General features: G+C 39.2%; 1 protein-coding gene across 2 annotated transcripts in view; it reads left to right on the forward strand.

Moving 5' to 3' along the window:
* The window catches only part of TENM1 (teneurin transmembrane protein 1), a gene marked incomplete at both ends in the record, with an annotated part of 224,038 nt that overhangs the window by 60,931 nt on the left and 145,388 nt on the right, over positions 1 to 17,719 (forward strand). For both annotated transcript variants that reach the window (XM_084212897.1, XM_084212898.1), the window contains one exon: positions 15,490 to 15,730. In XM_084212897.1, the coding sequence (XP_084069023.1) occupies positions 15,490 to 15,730 (241 nt within the window). The remainder of the gene's footprint in view (positions 1 to 15,489; positions 15,731 to 17,719) is intronic.

Consider the following 17,719-nt stretch of genomic DNA (forward strand, 5'->3'; position numbering starts at 1 on the left):
GAGATGAGAAGTACTGCTTCACAAAGAGGCAGATTACCAGGTATCTTGTCTTTTATTGGGCTATAGAGTAGAATCAGACTGTTTATATAGCATCAGGGCTATGTGCATATATTCAGATTCCACAGTCTTTCTCTTGTAGATTAAAAAAAAAGGTAAATTGGTTATTCAAATGGACTGAAGTTATGCTCAGAGTTTTCCTTAGTTCCTACTGCAGTCAACCAGAAGCCCCCATTGGCTATATTTGGGCTGTGTTTTGTTTACTTGGCTTGGCAGGTAAAGGAATAAATGACCAGAGCACTGGTGACACGTTGGTCAGGGCAGACACACTGCCCCAGGCACCAGCCCAGCGCTGTGCAGGAGCCCTTGTGCCTCCTCAGAACAGCTCCCTGCCTTCAGAGTGCAGTCCCTGACAGAGAAATCTGCCTCCCTGACTTCTGCCTTGCACTAAGTGTTGCCTGTATCTCTATGGCAAAGCTTTAAAATGTAAAATCTCATTTCTTTGAATGTGTGCTGAAACCCAGACATTTCAGGAAATGTGTCAATGCCAGTGACATTTCCCCAAAGAGATCTCTGTTTCTAGGGGAAGCTCCTCATCAGAGCAAGAGACTCACACAGGAAAGGCAGTTGTCAAGATACTCACCTGGAAAGTCAGATAATGGTGAGGGTTGCAAATGATACCCTCATACCTGGTACACAATTAGTCTTCTCCCTTCCTCACTCTCTCTAATCTCTTGTAAGCTACTTCATTGCATATAAATAATCAAAGCTGAGCCTCCCATGCTCACATGAAAGCTATAAAGATTGGCTTTCTAGATTTATGAGGAGTCGTGTTTCCTCTGCTTTCTACCCTTAAGTGTTCTGTGCACTGCCTGGTTGTGCCTGTGTGCATTGGAGTCTGCTGAGCCATCCTGTCAAGTCTCAGGAAACTTGTCACCCTACATTCACTATTGCCAGGCTTAATAGGACTTAGCACTTCTATAGTGCATTTTCATGTTCAAAGTGTTATAGGAATATTAAATCAAATACTGCTCTCAGCTGAACTGGATCCCCATTCATTGCTCAGTTTTGCTTGACAGTAAGAACTTGGGACAGAAAATAAAGGGCTTCATTGCACCAGTGGAGTCATCAGCAGAGACTGTGAGAGAGAAGGAATGTGTTACCATGTCCATCAAGAGACTGCACTTGGCAGTTCCCTTGCATTCACCTGGCTTATGTGAAAGGAAAATAAGAAAGTGTCTCACTTGGTTTATGCTTTTCCATTCCTGCTTTTGGGTGGGGATCATCATTGCCTTTAATGATAGGAGCTTGCCACCTATTTTTGGTACACAAAGGACCATTTGTGCTTGCACTGTCTGTGTACTTCCAATAGTAACTTCTTGCAGTCCTGCTGGAATCTGTGGCATTTCAGATTCATAATGTTCTTATAACTCAAAAAATGCGTTCTGGAAATTTTCCAGGTGATTTTGCATATTCAGTGATAATGTGGACAACGTCATTCATTCTAATAGCAGCTATTCAATGATTCTCTTAATAATACAACCTAATAGAGCAGCTTTGTCTTTGACTAGTGCCTGTGGGGAGGCTTTTATGAGGAGACATGGAGGTCTTTGCTGTTGCTATGGGATTGCAAGGGGTTTTCTGTAGGGAAATAGTCATTTTGAAAGCAGGATGACGTGTTTGGTTTTGTATAGTTAAACCACGATAATTTTAGTGCTGCCTTTTCAGCATGTGAAATGAAGCAAATGCTTCACAATGAAGATGAACGCAAACATAGACAATGCTGTCATCCTCAGGGATCATCTGGAAGGGGATGAATCACTAATCAGTAGATGAGTAAACTTCCCAAACCATTTACTTTGTATTAATGTTGGAGCTCGATCAATACCATAAATGTCAACTACAGTTTCTGTCATTTAGTTCGGTCTCATGAAGTAAACATTTTTGCATTAGCTACGCTGTCACATGCGTGCAGCAGTGTTTTTATACAGATGATGTAGCAATGTAATCATATTGTGCTATCAAATGACAAAGATACTCCCATGAGATGAATTTTAGCTCAGCAGATGTTCTTCCTGCACAGGCTCTTTGGGACCAGTGCCGGTGTTTGCAGCTCGCAGAGCGAGTCTGGGTGCTGGCACATGCACTGCAGAGCTGAGCTGGTGACAGAGCCTTCCCTTCCCTTCCCTCTTTTTTCCTGTCTAATCAACAGGACAGAATTAGATCTTTCAAGATCACTGCAGGCTGTAAACTAGCCTGGAAGTGTCTCTGCAGCCATCTGATGTTCCCTCCTATGTTAGGCAAAATTTTCATCTGAATTTAGACTGTGAACTGCCGTACAGCTGGCTTAGATTATGTCTTTATACTCAGTTCTTCTTTTTTCAGCTGGAACCAATTCACTGACATGTGTACTCGAACATTTTTCAGCCCTGTGTTTTTTTCTGTAGTAGGGTATGCTTCATTTTGATAGATATATGGTGTGTTGCTCTTTCTTCAATATAAGATTGTAAAAGACCAAGTGGAGGAAGAGGAAGAGGAAAGCTATATTTGAGCAGCCCTCTCCTTTTTGATGTGTATGATTTTTTTTTCTTTCTTCATTTCTACTGAACATGAAATTCTGAAAAGTTCCATTGCAGCTGAATGCTGCAACTCAGCTCTAATAATTACATTTAAAAGAACATTTTGAAATTTTATAAGCTGAAACTGCCTGCAGATCTTCATCCATTTTGTCCATCTTCTTTGGTAAAAGGTAACTGTTGCACATATTATTCCCAGCTACTTCCTTCACTTCCCTGGTACGCTTGCTTTGTTTGCATTGTCTGGATATTCCGTAGTAAGGGGAGGCAGGTGGATAAAGCACAATACGATGAACAGAACTAGTTGTTCTATCCTAGTTCCCTTGGTTATCCTGTTCCTCAGTGCTATGAGTTTGGCAGAGGATGCTTTGTTACTTGGTTATTGCATCATTCAGCTTGAAGAGCAGGAGTCCCGTTTGTACTGCTCACAAAATCTGTATGAGCTTATTGCTAAGAGTCATGTATTTCAAAAGACTGCGAGGAGACATCAAAATCAGAATTTAAACATCAGTGTGAGGATTAGAAGGAGGCTATTCTGTTCTGTACAGTAAGTCATATGCTGTATCAAATTGCTGTTCAAGTGTCAGTACCCAGCTCACTCTGAGATCTGTAAGTGAACTACTTTTCTTTAGCTTTTAACTTTTGTATTCCTGGTGGTACATGACTTCAAGGCAGATCCATTAATTTCTTTTCAGCCATCAGAAGGGATTACCTTAAACTTGTTTCACCAGTTGGCTGAGTAAATTACACACTCCTTGTTTTCCCTGAATGTCTTCTGACTAAGCTAGTGATGACCTGATCACATAGGAAGAAATTCACCAATTTCTGGAATTTGGATGAGGTTCTCTGGCTGGAGCAGGAAGCAGTCAGCCAGTGCAGTTTTGCTCCATGCTATTTTAATAATGTTTTAAAATGAAATCCTTCAAGATTACAAATATTGTTTTGTAAATAAGCGGAGGAAATACCAACCTAACTTCTGTTCTTTCCATTGGGTGGAAATTCAGTAGAGACTTTCTGTGTGTGTAAAGTACATACAGGTATGTTACATATGTACACACATGTAACTTTTTCAAATGTAGGGTTTAAATTTAAATGCACTGAGATTTGTGTGTATACTGCGTGCTTACTCTATGTGGATAAATAATTATCTATATATAATTCTACACATAAAATATTTTCAATCTTCTCCTCCCAATGGCATTTAGTAGCAACAAGTTTCTAGGTTAAATTTGTTGTTAAAACAAAACTCACTCCAGATTATTCCTTATTATTAGTTTTAAATTTCTGTCCTAACAGTTTCATTTAGTGATACTGTGCTTTTATTGTGAGTATAAATAGTTGTGTACCTGAGTTTATGATGATGTTTCTCTATCATTTGCATTTTCCTTCCCTTTAGATGACATAATCTGATTAGTGCAACATCACTAATCTACTCATCTGTTTGTAAAATCCCTTTTATTTTCACCAATTTTTTTCTGAAAAATCATGTCAAGAATAGAACAAATTATTCTACGAGATGAGTATGTGAGGATTTAACATTACTTGCCTTTTACTTTCTGCCCATTTTACTTTATTTTCCATGCTGCTACATTCTTTTACTAAACCTGTACATAGAAAAGAAATTTTCATTGAGCTGTTTACAGGCATACCCAGGGCCATTTTCTGAGGACTTGGAGTTAATTTAGATCTCAGCAATCAATTTGAGGTACCTTGCCTTTGCCAGGGTGAGTTTTCATCTGCTGATGTATGGTTCATTCACATTCCTCTGCTGGACCTTCTTATTTTATGAATTGAAGTACATTTGTGCCAACCTATATTTTACTGGTTCAGTGCTTCATTCCTTTCTAAATTACAAATACAATAACCCTGTTCCTGGAATAGAACAGTACAGTGTTGCACAGCTGATATTTTGAAGTGGAATATTTTCTGTTTCTAACCATATTAAAAGTAGATACGCCCTCTCAAAGTTGGGCTGTTTTCTTCCGTGGTTACATCCAGCAAACCAAGGCAGAATAACATAATTGAAATCAATGGAGTAAATCCCATATCATGCTCTTGTAACTGGAAAAAGAGATGGGCCCTAAATTTATCCCTAAATCTTTCAAATAAAGCCCTCTGCTCAGGTGTTTGGTCACAACAGATTTTAAGCCATCATCCCGGCAATAAAAGGAGAATGAATGATCCTGTGAGGCATACAGCTTTTTGTACATAAAAATGAAGCAGCCTTAAAACCCTATTGACTTTCCAGTAGGTTAATATTTTCTACTAGGTGACTATAGTCTATAAAAGTCAAGCCTGAAACAGATTAACCTGAGTTCTTTGAAGTTGCTATAAATTGCTGAAATTTGCCTGAATACTAACTGTGTAACACAATAGAGTCTGATGTTTGACCTCAGAGGTGTAAAATTAATCGTAATCCATAAATATATGGCCTCAGTTTAAAGAGGAACCATATCCCAAGTTTTCTAGTGAACTGTTGTGATTAAGACAGTGAAAGCCTTCGGTCAGTAATTTTTCTCCCTGGACTTTGTAAGTATAAAAACGTGTGAAATACGAGTTCTTGCCAAAATTCAAATGCTGAGCTGCCTTCAGGAAGTTTCCAGCCATGTCCAGTGGCCGTCAGGTGTGAAATTCTCTGAGCACTGTGAGGAGGCACTCGCTGCCTGTGCAGTGCTGGCCCTGCTTTGTGAGTCTTTGTTATGGCTTTATTTTCATGGATATTTCGCACTTTCAAAGAGTTTTCTTCTAAAAGCCATTTTTTCTCTGTTTGAAATTCTGAAATATGTGGGAGTTTGGCATAGGATTCAGAGCTGAACAAAGACTAATAATCTGTTTTCTGTCAAGAACCTGAATTACTGAGAAGTTAGTGGGCTTGTTTTTCTTTGGTTGTAAGTACTGTAAGTTTCAGTTGAGGTATAATTATTTTTATATCTTATAATTATTAGTATAAAAGCAGCTGCACCTAGTCTGGAAAGTAAACAAAAATAGCTAATCATGAGTTCTGAATAATTGGAGTTAGGTTTCAGAATGGTGTGCAAGTATTTACTGCATCAAGCTCTCAGACTTTGAATCAGTTAAAGGTAAATTTCTTCTGTAGGAAAGGGTGAGAGAACTTTTTGCCTTAGCACCAACTCTTGCTCTGTCTGACCTCAAAATATTAATAATTTTTTATTTGGAATGAGTGTTTTGATAAATCTCGGAGTCTTTATTAAGGATGTCTTCCCGTTTGATGTTTTCTTTTGTTGAGGTTTCAATTATTTAATTAAAGGTCTTGATATGAAGCTAATCATGCATGCATCCATATGAAGCTGGCATCCTGAAAGCATAAAATCATTAAACAGTCATTACTATAAACTGACGTCGGCCTGTAATTTTTGCAGTTAACGGGGGAGTTGATGCTTGGTGAACAATCCAATTAAAACTGGCAACAAAAGACTTAAAATGTCAGCCAAATTGCTTTTTAATAGTCAACGCAGCCGTCACAAAACATAAACATTAAAGTCCCCATAGTAGCATAAAGCTTCATGGTGAAACAATTCTAGAAAATGAATAATAATTACGGTATCCTGAGAATTCTCTTAATAGATCTGCGCTCATTAAAATACTTTGTTGGGTAGATTCATATGAAAAAGTATTTTTCCCTTGATACTTCTTTATGCATTTGTTTTGAAGGTTTTATTCAGTATTTTATAGATGTAATTTCTAGTAATATTCAAAAATGTGTGTCTTATTTACAATGAGTTTAAATAACTGTATATGGATAAGCTTTGAGCGAAACACAAAGAAATGTCTTGCGAGGTGAACTGAGGATACGGTCACAGAGAACTTTTGTAGCCTATTGATGCTGTAAAATAATGTAATCTTTGTTAATTTTGAGTTGCACTAGATTCCTCTGCAAGTGGAGCCAGATTAGCAGGAGAAGCTTGTTGAACCTTGCAGGCTGCAGTTAGCCAGCTGAATCTGCTGCTGCAGCAGTGGCCTTGTTGGGGCTTGATAGATGCTCTGCTCAGAACTGCAGATGGTTAAGAGAGTGCAGGGCTCCTAGCAATAAACACGAGAGGAGCTAAAAGTGTTGAATGGTTCTGTGGAATCAGGGCATAATCCCAGTTTAGTGGAGAGGCTGAAGCATCTTGGTGGTCCAGAAAATGCACATGCTTGCTTCTAAGTGCCCAAACGTGCTTTGGAGGGACTGCTTTGAAGGCTGTGCCCTTGTCTCATTTTCAGGCATTACATTACCTGTTTCTGTGTTGTTATTTTGTCTTTCCCTACAGAACTTTGGCTTTTCTTTGAAAAATAATGGATTTGCTGTTTACCATCGGTTACACATGTTCCATTGTCTCTCCTCCCAGCCAGCTCAGGACTATAGGAGAAGTGTCAGCATTCCTAAATAAAACGTTAGCAAACATCAATGCAGGTATAGATCTTTTTGTAGAAGTATTTGTTTTATTTGTGCATTGAGAGGGACAAGAACTTGTAAACTTCCTCCAGGGATAAAAGGCAGGAGTAGTCAATCGGCTAATTCTTCACTGAGGTATATCCTTTAGCTAATATAGTGTAATTTAGACACCATGTAAAATCATTTGGTGGACAACAAATAGCCTTCTGTTATGCTATCTGACAGCTACATGCAGCCTCCTTAAATGGTCCCTTGTAATTCTAAGGGTTACTGAGGAAAAAATTGATGCTAACTGTCCTACAGCTAAGGTTACCATTCTTCTTCCTTTAAAAAAAAAATGTTTCCCTTTTTAAAACAATAATTTGCTCTTTAAATAGATAATTAAAAGATAATTTGAAATTAATGTCCATTTAAAAATTTAAAAATCTCTTCTAAAGCAAAACTTCAGAAGGACCATATATGTTTTAAAACTTTAATTTGTCTTAAAGAACTTTTCTCTAAGAAATTTTTCAAGTAAAGTTTGTGAAGTAGAATGCAAGTGAAGATGAAGGAAACAGTCTTAAAAATGCAGTAAATACATGTGGGTAAAGTCCCAAATGATCCAGAAGAGCCTCAAGCTTCTACATCTGTACTTGATATTGATTGTAAAAATAGATGTGGGATTTCCAATTCTGCTCTGCAAAATCATGTTCAGGAGACATTCTGGATGTCTGGTCCTGTCAGATTATCTGACAGAATAATCTGAATAATCAGAATAATCACAGATAGGTATCCCAGGAAAAGCTTTTATATAGCCAGATGGGAGAAACTGGAGTATGCTTCATCCTTGAAGTGAGAAAGTTCAGGTGCTTCTACCTTGAAGTAAATGATGCAGAGTAAGTCTGCAGTGCTGCCAACAAAGCACCAGCTCTGTCTCAGTGTAGACAGCTACAAGACACTTGGGATCTTCCTCCCAGTAATTTCAGGGCTGAATTTTGAGTCCTGATGTAACTGGCAGGTTTCACCATGACTTGGAGCTTGTCATATTTCTGTAGAGCCACAGAATAGTCTATGTTTGCAAAAATATGAATCAACAAACTGATGTCTCTGATGGCTGGGCTTTAAGCTGAAGTGGATTCTGTACTTTGGTGAATTGGTGTCACTGTCCCCCTCCCAAAGCAGGCAAGAACTAAAAGGGAAGAGTCTTCCCCTCAGCCCTGACAGGGCAGCAAGCTCAGAGGCTGCAGGGCTTTGTGTTCTTTGGGTCTGTAACAGGGCATGTCCTCAAGCAGTCTTTTTTTTCTTGCAAGTGTTGCAAAATAACAGGAACACAGATGAAGCAGGTAAGAGGCAGGCAGGGTGGTGACAAAGTGGTTTAATATGTCTATATTCATGATATTTCCACTGACCTATTGGGCTGAATACACAGGGTATTTCAATATGATTTATAGTTGCTAATTCCATTACCCATAGATCCCTTTCAAAAAGCCCTCACAGCTAATGAATTTAATAACACAAGGGCCAAAGCTTGAATATTTTTCACCACCAAAACCATCAATAACTGCAGAAACATTAATTTTTACAGCCATGACTGCTTGCAACCTATTTTACCAATCATAAACTGCTCTTTAATCAAAATCTGTTCACCTCTAAGGTCATCAAAAATTTTCTGCCAGCCTACTTGTAAGTGCCTGTCTTTTGCAAACCTAGATGATAGGCTTACTGTGTAAGCTATAATCTCTCCCACTTTGTTCAGAGTTTTAGAGTAGTGATTGTGCCATCCCCTGTGAGTTCCCACTGATAGAAGTTACAACTCGTGATATTGACTGAACCCACCACTTTTAAGTAATGGCAGGAATTAGACATTCCCCTGAAAACACCACCTCTAAGCTGGCTGGGAGCTGCCAATCTTCAGTCTGTCCTTTGAATGCTGTGTGATGTTAATTGTACCAGCAGCTGCTTGATCTGCTAAACAAACCACTGGAAGCCTGAGCTGGTTGTTTAGGCTGTTCCCTCAGACTCCATCAGAACTGGAGTGCTGCTTTTCCTCTGCCTTCACATTTTGTCCCTGACCTCTGTGCCTCAGCCTCCAAGGGGCCTGTCTTGTGTTGGCACAGGCTGTGGTGATTTAAGAGAGTCCTGTCTCAGCTGGACAGGTATTAAAATCTGGCAGATGTACCACCTGCAATGAAGGAGAGGGAAGGGAGTGAGTAGTACTTTTCATTGCAAATTTTTCAAATTAATTGACATAAATGCGAGCATTTCACATAAATGGAATGTTTTTCACATAAATATTATACATAGAGCACATTAGTATTTAGCAGCTATGTGAAGTACCATAGAACAAAGCTGTAATTCAGGCAGTTCAGTAGAATAAAAGCACCTCAGGAGCTGTTGCTCTTCATTCCCCTCTGGCAATGTTAATTTTATATGAACACACATTGGCATGTTTATATTGTCAGGTGCTCCTGTATGATAACATTTAAACCTTGCATCTCAGCCACAGTACACAGCATTATAGCCTGAAACTCGTTTCAGGTTACAAACTACAACACAGAGAGGGACATTTCAGAGTGCTATGTTTATAACCAAAATTATTCTACTTCAGCAGTCAGGCTCCCAAGTTAAAACCCTGAGTGATGGAGTTAATTAAGGAGGAGTAGTGCTGTTGTAGCTCTAATGCTGTACATATATAAGTGCCTCTAAAGTGAGGCAAAGTTTGTCAGGAAAGGTAATGTCTTTCAATGCACCAGCTGATACAGCTGCAGAGAAAGAAGAGCTAGCTTTGGGCCAGAAGCCCTTCTTTTGGCTTGGGTGTATTAACAGTTCTATCATCAGGAAAAGCAGAAACAGTCCCCCACTCACACCTTAAAAAACAAGCGTATCAGTCTTATTTCAAGAATTGTGCAAAGTAAAACTGACAAGTATACAGTACAAAGACAGGAGATGCCAGAATTTTTTGAGTCCTGAAAGATAAAATATTATTAAATGCATCCCATCCAGAAAATTGGAAAAGGTGGCCGTGTGATAGTTCCCTAGAGAGAAATCACTGCCTTTCCTTCTCTAATGAGTTCTAACCTCCATTCTTTTGCCTGATAAAATTCTCCCACATCTCTCTGCAGCTGAGTCAAGAAATAGTTGTCTGCAGAGACCCTTTCAAGACACTTAGATCTTATTTTTGAAAACTCTGAGATCTCTGGTATTTTTTCACTTTTGTCATGCCAGTAATGGAAGTTTTACCAGAAATGGAGCTCAGCAGTGTTATGATCCTGATGTGCAGTGATAATGGAAAATTACTGGCAATTGCAGAAGTCTTGATGATGAAAATTCCTTATGCTCACTGTTGCTAAGGGTTTTAAGGCATTAATAGTTGATATCATATGCAGGTAATAAAGTCCACTTATGCTATTTGACTTGTGAAGATTTTCTAGCAGATAAGTAGGCAGCATTTGTTTCTTAGAAACGAATCAAAAGTGTAGATTAAAATATGGGAAAATCCCAGGCTCATGTTAGCCTACCTAAATAAATATCGACTCCATTAGGGACTTTAGGCAAGTTTAGTGCTGTACTTTGAGGGACTTTGTTAATCAGAGTTAAAGAAGTATAAAATGTGCACTTCTGGAAAAATCAGAGTGTTTTAAAGAAAGATATGCTGGTGGTGGTCCCATCATTCCTTTTTCCTCTGGTGTTCAAAACTGGATAATTACATTTTTTTAAAGTTAATAGAATGAGGTCCAGTAGAAGTGTTTATAAAATATAGTTTCTTAGGTCTTACAGGACAAGTTTAGCTTTTAAAGTAAAAACATTAAGAAAAGGAAGTTCTGCCATCATGAGCAGTCCTTACTGCTCCTGTGCAGAACACAGGGACCTCACAGAGCTCTCCAGTACATAAAGGGTTAGAAGAGCATCAGAGGGACTTTTTACAAGGGCATGCAGTGATAGGAGGAATGGATTTAATCTGACAGAGAGCAGACTTAACATCAGATATTAGGAAGTTGTTCCCTGTGAGGGTGGTGGGGCCCTGGCACAGGGTGCCCAGAGCAGCTGTGGCTGTCCCTGGATCCCTGGAAGTGTCCAAGGCCAGGCTGGATGGGGCTTGGAGCAACCTGGGAGCCTGGGAGGTGTCCCTGACCACAGTAGGGGGCTTGAAACTAGATGATCTTTAAGGTCCCTTCCAGCCCAAACCCTTCTATATTTCTAAGCATAATAAAATAATCACAGGGTGGTTTGTAATTGAGCAGTAGTATACCCACAAAACTTTTAAATAAACTGAATTAAGCTCCCTGAACATATGTTGCTGTTTCGTTCATTAAATAATGGATTGCCATCTAATTCACACTCTACTGAGACACATCCAATAAATTAAAAAAAAAAAAAATCCAAACATAGGAAGGAATAATAAATTCAGGAACTGAAAAAATTAAAATATTTCAAAAGCACTACAGGTTAGATGCAAACCTTTTATGGTTCATTACATTTTGGTATACTCTCTCTGATATACTTCACCTAATAACAATACAGGCTATTGTGGCCTTGTCAGTAAATGATAAAACAGTTCAATTTCCCTGTCTTTTATATGGATCCAAAAAGTATAGTGAAGTATATTTCAGAACTGTAAGGAAAATAGTTCTGCCAAGGCTTGGCTAATTTTCAAAACTAACTTTAAATTATGTGCTAAGTAGTTGATTAAGCTGTTTATTTCATTTTTGCCACTCTGTAAAGCAATTTAGCTACATGTTTATGATTACAAAGGCATTTTAGCCTGACTCTTAAGGAAAATGAGTTTATGTTAGAAGAAATATTCAGGGGATAAAAATAACTCCTTCCTTCAAATTTCAAAGGAAAGAGAGAAAGTAGAATTCCTTCAAGCTAGCAGAATTTCAAGACAAGATTTTCTTGTTTCCAGCTGCCATCTCCTCTGCAGTTTCTCTTGGTGTGAGTGCATGAAGTTTGCAAAGTGCCTCAAAGCAGAAGAGCTAATTAAATTAACACTTCCTGTGTTATTCTTGTAATTGAATAATGAAAGCAAAACCCCTAAAAATAAATATATATTTTTAAAAAGCAACAGGTAGAAAGAACTTTGAGTTGAGTTTGTGAAGTGAATGGGGAATGTGCAAGTTGTAGTAAAAGAAATCACCAGAATGTTGTCTGGATCTTTTCAGGAAACTTCACAGTTTTAGATGTGCTCTCTTGAAAGGAGAGGACTATTTAAAAAAAATTACTTGTCAGAGGAAAGAATTTAGAAATTTTTAAAACAGTCTCTTTTGTCTGTAAAAAAATGAGCTAAATGCAGATGAGGAGGCCAATGGTGAAGATCAAGAGAACAATTCCTGGCTTGGTTACTCCTCAGGTGGAAATCTGATTTGAAGTAAATTATTCTAAGTGTACAGTTTGAGCTGAAATAATGTTATATAGCTACATTTTTAGATTAATGGCAATTTCTATCCCATCAGTGAAGACAATGAAAGCAAGTAAGTCTGTCTTTGCATATTATACAGGAATGTTTTGATGTACAAGAATTATAAAATATGAACATTATTAGCAGCCATTAAAATAAGTGCAGCAGTTGGTACAGATAGCATTAGGTAAGCCAATTCCTATATCAGTCTCATACATTTTGGAAATTTGTTGGCTTTAGACAAATTATCTTGCATATAATATCCCCTTTTAGGTATTTAAATGATTTTGCAGTAAGTTATTTTACATAGTCTGCTGTTTATTTAGAGTCCTGAAGAATCCTAAGTGTGCATATTGAGATTGAATGCTGCTTTATATCCCAAGCAATATTTTTTGTGTTATAAAAATAATGAGCTATAGACTTAGTTTCAAGCAAAATAAAACCAACTCTGCCAAATAAGAAAGTCTGTAAAAACTAATTGGAAACTAGGGCTGATTCTCAGCCTAATGAGTTTGCAGTGCTTCCCTGAAATGAGGGTCTGATGAAGACTTTTTAAATCACCAAAATAATCAGGCTCCAGTGTGAGGTTTTTTGTGATGCCGGTAGCTAGATGAAAGGGTGACAAGTGTGATAATTAAAAAGGAATCCCCCCAGGAAATCTGATGTGTTGATGTATTGTGATAAATTGCACTGGGAGATATAAGGTATCCCACGAGCCAGAGAGACTTTATGGTTCAAAAGCAGAACCAATCTATTGCATGGAAGAAACTGAACTCTGTCAGACAATTGTGTGCCATTGATGGGATAGGGACAGGATAGATAAAAGGGGAAGAAGAAGGGAACTAAAAGTTGTGTTGCTGTATAGATTATAGAGGTTTTTTTCCCAAATACCTAGAGAAGCAGTCACCTTGGTTATTTGGCATTTACTGCACAGCTCTTGATGTACCTTGCAGAGCCTAACTGTATCCTGGCAAAAATCAGCATTTTTTCTATCAGGACAGTGGCTCAACCATTGAAATGGCTTGTCATGCAAATTATAGGTTGTTTAATAATCCTGCAAATTTTCTGCAGAGTGGATTTACAGTTGATACCTTAAGTAAGGAAGTGTAATTGATCAAATACACAAGGATGCTGGACATCAAATATGTGCAAAATCTGGGTAGCTTTCAATTCTAAAATAGCAGGATACAGGATTTACCTAGATTAATTATTATATGAAAGTGCCTTAGCAGATTATTTTGGAGCCCTGGACTGTTGACTGTGGTGATTTAATTTACTGAGGTCTCCAATTTTCTAATATGCTTAGAACTGCTTTTCTGGTGTATGCAAACAAATATTACAGCATAAACCTTAGTGCAACTGTAAGAATGCTGCCTTGATAAAAGATCAATGAAATTAAAAGGATTAAGCCTGGGCCAGATCTGTGACAGCTTTGCTTACCACAGCATTGAAAAGCTTATGTGGAGCACTAAACAACCTTGTTTCTCCAGCTGGGGTAAATTGGGACTGTCACAGAGAAAAAGGTGCTTTTTTTTTCCCACAAGCCATTCCAGGAAAGGAGGGAATACACTTTCATCTTTCGCCTTGAAGACACGTCATGTCATAACATAAAGAAAGTGTGTGCTTTAAATGGATGACAACAGCTCCTTGCAGGGAGTTTTTGCAGGTTCATCAGAGCTTTGCTCCAGCTGGATTTCTGCAAATTTAACTGGACATCTGCTAAGGTAAAAGAGAGAGTGAGGGTGAGTACAGAAATGAGATAAAGCCTTGTTAGACACTGGTGAAGTAGCTGGAGGAGTTTCAGGTTAACAAGTTCACAGATTACTCAATCGGGCAGCAATTTTTACCACTATCTTCTTTATAAAGTGTTTGCTGTTGTCCATAGCTGTGTATCTGGCTGTAGTGAGATTCTTTGGAGACTTTGAAGAAGTAGAGAAAACAAGGTTTTGTTGCTCCTTGAAAGCACCATTGCACCACGTTTGTGTCTTCATTGTCCTTTGCGGGAGGGTTGAAGCTCAGTCGCTCGGGCTGAGCCACCTTGAGCTGTGTGCCAGCATTTGTTGGCACAGGACAGGAGCCTGTGCAGGTACAACATCCCTTTGGGGTACTGGGGGCCAGCCTGAGGGTCCCACAGTGGTGGCAGCACAGGGAGCAAGGCCTTGGGTACCCACCACAGGAGCTCTGTCTCCTTCTCAGACTGATCCAGTGGCTGTGAGCTCCCTGCCAGCTCATCTGCCTTTAGCTGCCATAAAACCTTTCCTGTGGGTGTCTGGGTGATTAGTGCTTCAGAGACCTTTTCTCACCTCTCGTTTAACAAATGCAGTAACAGACTCCAGAAATGTGTTAACATTATTTTAGGAAAGATGTTTGTTAGGGGGTAGGACTTGTTCAGTCATTTTCTCTCTCAAATTGAAGTGCAAGACTAATTTTTATACTGTCTATTTCTTTCATTGATGTTTTAAATGAGAATGATACCTTGTGTAATCAGTTGGTATCAGTGATTCCATTCAGTGTCAATTTATATGTTCTTTACATTCATCCCCAAAAAATCCTGACAAATTCAGTGAATGTTATACCACCATCTTTTTTTTCTTTTTGTTTTTTGGGTTTTGTTTTGCTGTTGTTGAATTACAGAGCTGTAGGGTGTGTCTATATCTGATAGTTACAGTTTCAATAGACTGTTATATTTTAAATTATTTCAAATATTGCAGCAACATTTACAGGAAACAGGGTAAAGAAAATTATTAAGTACAATGCTTTATTCCCAATGAATCACAGAATGGCTTGGGTTGGAAGCAACCCGTTTCAACCCCGTGTTGTAGGCAGGGACACCTTCAACTAGACCAGGTTGCTCCAAGCCCTGTCCTACCTGGCCTGGAACTCTTCCAAGCATGGGTCAGCCACAGCTTCTCTGGGCAGCCTGTTCCAGTGCCTCATTGCCCTTACAACAAAGATTTACCTCCTAACACCTCATGTAAATCTGCCCTCCTTCAGTTTAACAAAACTTGAGTCTCCCCGTTCCTTTTTTAATTCAGATGAACATAAATGAACCACCAACTGCAAAACAACATATAAAGACAGTCTGGATCTTTCTGAAGCGATAACCCTGGGTGTGTTTGGCTGTCTCTTCCTTGCCATTCCAGACATGCCTGGTAGCCCCCACAACCAGTTCACCTTCAGACCGCTGCCGCCGCCGCCTCCGCCGCCGCACGCCTGCACGTGTGCCAGGAAGCCGCCTCCCTCGGCCGACTCGCTGCAGAGGAGATCCATGACCACCCGCAGCCAGCCCAGCCCCGCTGCCCCCACGCCCCCCACCAGCACGCAGGACTCGGTGCACCTTCACAACAGCTGGGTCTTGAACAGCAACATCCCGCTGGAAACCAGGTACGGACCGCGGCTGCGCGCCGAGGGGAGAGGAACACGATGGGAGGAGGCATGACATTGACACAAGGTGGGGATGGGCAGGTACCAGTCTGTGCTTCAGGACGTGCCAGTGGGTTTTACTCTGAGCCCATCTCAAGGAGCCACACGAGGCGGCTTTGCTTGATTCATCTAGGTCAAAAATACTCCATAAAGCACATAATGCGGAGTTTGGGCGATAGCGATTCCTTTAACGTGTGTAGGCTACGCTGGCATTTTATGGTTGTGTGCAGTCAGGATTTGTGCTCCTGGGCTTGTCTTGCCCTCCCACATTTCTCCCAGGACCATTTTGTAACCAGCAAATAGAAGTTTGGTTCAATCAGTGTACTTTGGCAGTTCTGGAGTCACACAGAGTCAGGAATGGTTGGGGTTTGAAGGGACCTTTGGAGATCATCCAGTCAGGCTGTGGCTTTTCTGTGGATAAGAAAAGACCAGAAATAATACTAAAATAATATTTTCCTCAATATGTATTTAATACTCTATTTCATATATAGCTAAATATAATTTTATAATCATTTGGCAATGGAGAAATGATACCAAGGCAGATATTGGGCATGGTAAGACTTACTTCTGGGAGCTGGAAAGGGAGGGTTCAAAGTCAGGATTATTCACAATTTGCACAAATAATCTACTCTGAAAAACAAGTGAGAGCAAACACATTCTGTATTCAGGCAACTTACTTTTCAATACCCAAAGCTCTGCACAATCTCCTCTGACTTTTTGGCTATAAAAAGCTTTTTTTTTCACCTGTTCCTGACCTAGCTATCAAATTAGCTAGTTTGATTGCTTTCAACTACAGCTGTGTTTGCTGACTTGATTTTTAAAACAAGATCTTAATTTTCAGTCTTCTTCCTCTTCATTGTCAAGAGAGCGCCAGGAGGTTTTAACTAGGGCTTCCTTTGGGTTTTGCCATTTTAAAGCACATAAAGGGCAAGAGTTTGTGAAAGTTGAGTCTGATGAAACAGACAAATTTCTGATATGCACCTAATTGGATTCAGAAAACAAAGTATTATGCCCAGAAATGTTTGGGGGATTTTTAACACATATGTCTGAGGCCCAGTTAGCACAATTAATCACTGAAATCTAGATTTTCTTCTTTTACAACAAGGTTGGTTTTATTTTATTACAAAAATTAATCTTAATACGTGTCTTTAAACACTTGACTGCTGCTCATCAGAAGTGTCAAGTTTTAGTTCTTCTGTTAAGTTTGGTATGAAGAACACACCAATTCATTCTGAAATAAAACTTTCCTAATTTGTCTTAAGGACAAATCTCAAAAAGAATCAAGGAGGATGGAAACTTTTCTGCACAAGTGAACATAAACAACACTTTATTTCAGCTGATCCATCTGGAGCTAGAAGCTTCTGCTTACACAGTCTTTATAAAGATAAATCTGTCTGTTTCTGGTGTAACAAGCTTATATATCTATCTGTACTTTATTCTGCAAGAAAGGTGATCTCTGGGGGTTCTGTCCCATGAATTTTTGGTTCTCTTCAATTAAAAGTCAAGTAGATCCTTTTAAGGCTCTGCATCTCCTTTCATGACATTTCCATCAAACTTCACTGGGGACAATACTTTGTAATTTATTTTTCTTTTGAGTTCAGTTTAAATTTTCTGGTTTCATACTATTTTTCTGCAAATTTGAAGCTTCTCTTAAAGGACAAATACAGAGATATATAGCTATATCTATAATTATATAAAGGGCTGTGCAGTGAAGTAGGAATACAGACTGGAAAACATCCTTTGGGCTACATGTTAGTTATTCACAGAGTCTGGGAATTTTCCATGTTCTGACCCTTCAGTGGATGTTTCAGCTGATTTCATGCCCCCACTGGTCACTCCAGAAGCCTCTCACAAAGCTGGCTGAAAGGCAGAGTAATCCTTAGAGAAAACCCGTGAGTCTGTTTGCCAGGATGTATCTGCAGTTTGTGTGCAGACAAGGCTATAGCAGGG

The sequence above is a fragment of the Fringilla coelebs genome (genome assembly GCF_963513975.1).
Source record: "Fringilla coelebs genome assembly, chromosome: 11".
Taxonomy (NCBI): domain Eukaryota; kingdom Metazoa; phylum Chordata; class Aves; order Passeriformes; family Fringillidae; genus Fringilla; species Fringilla coelebs.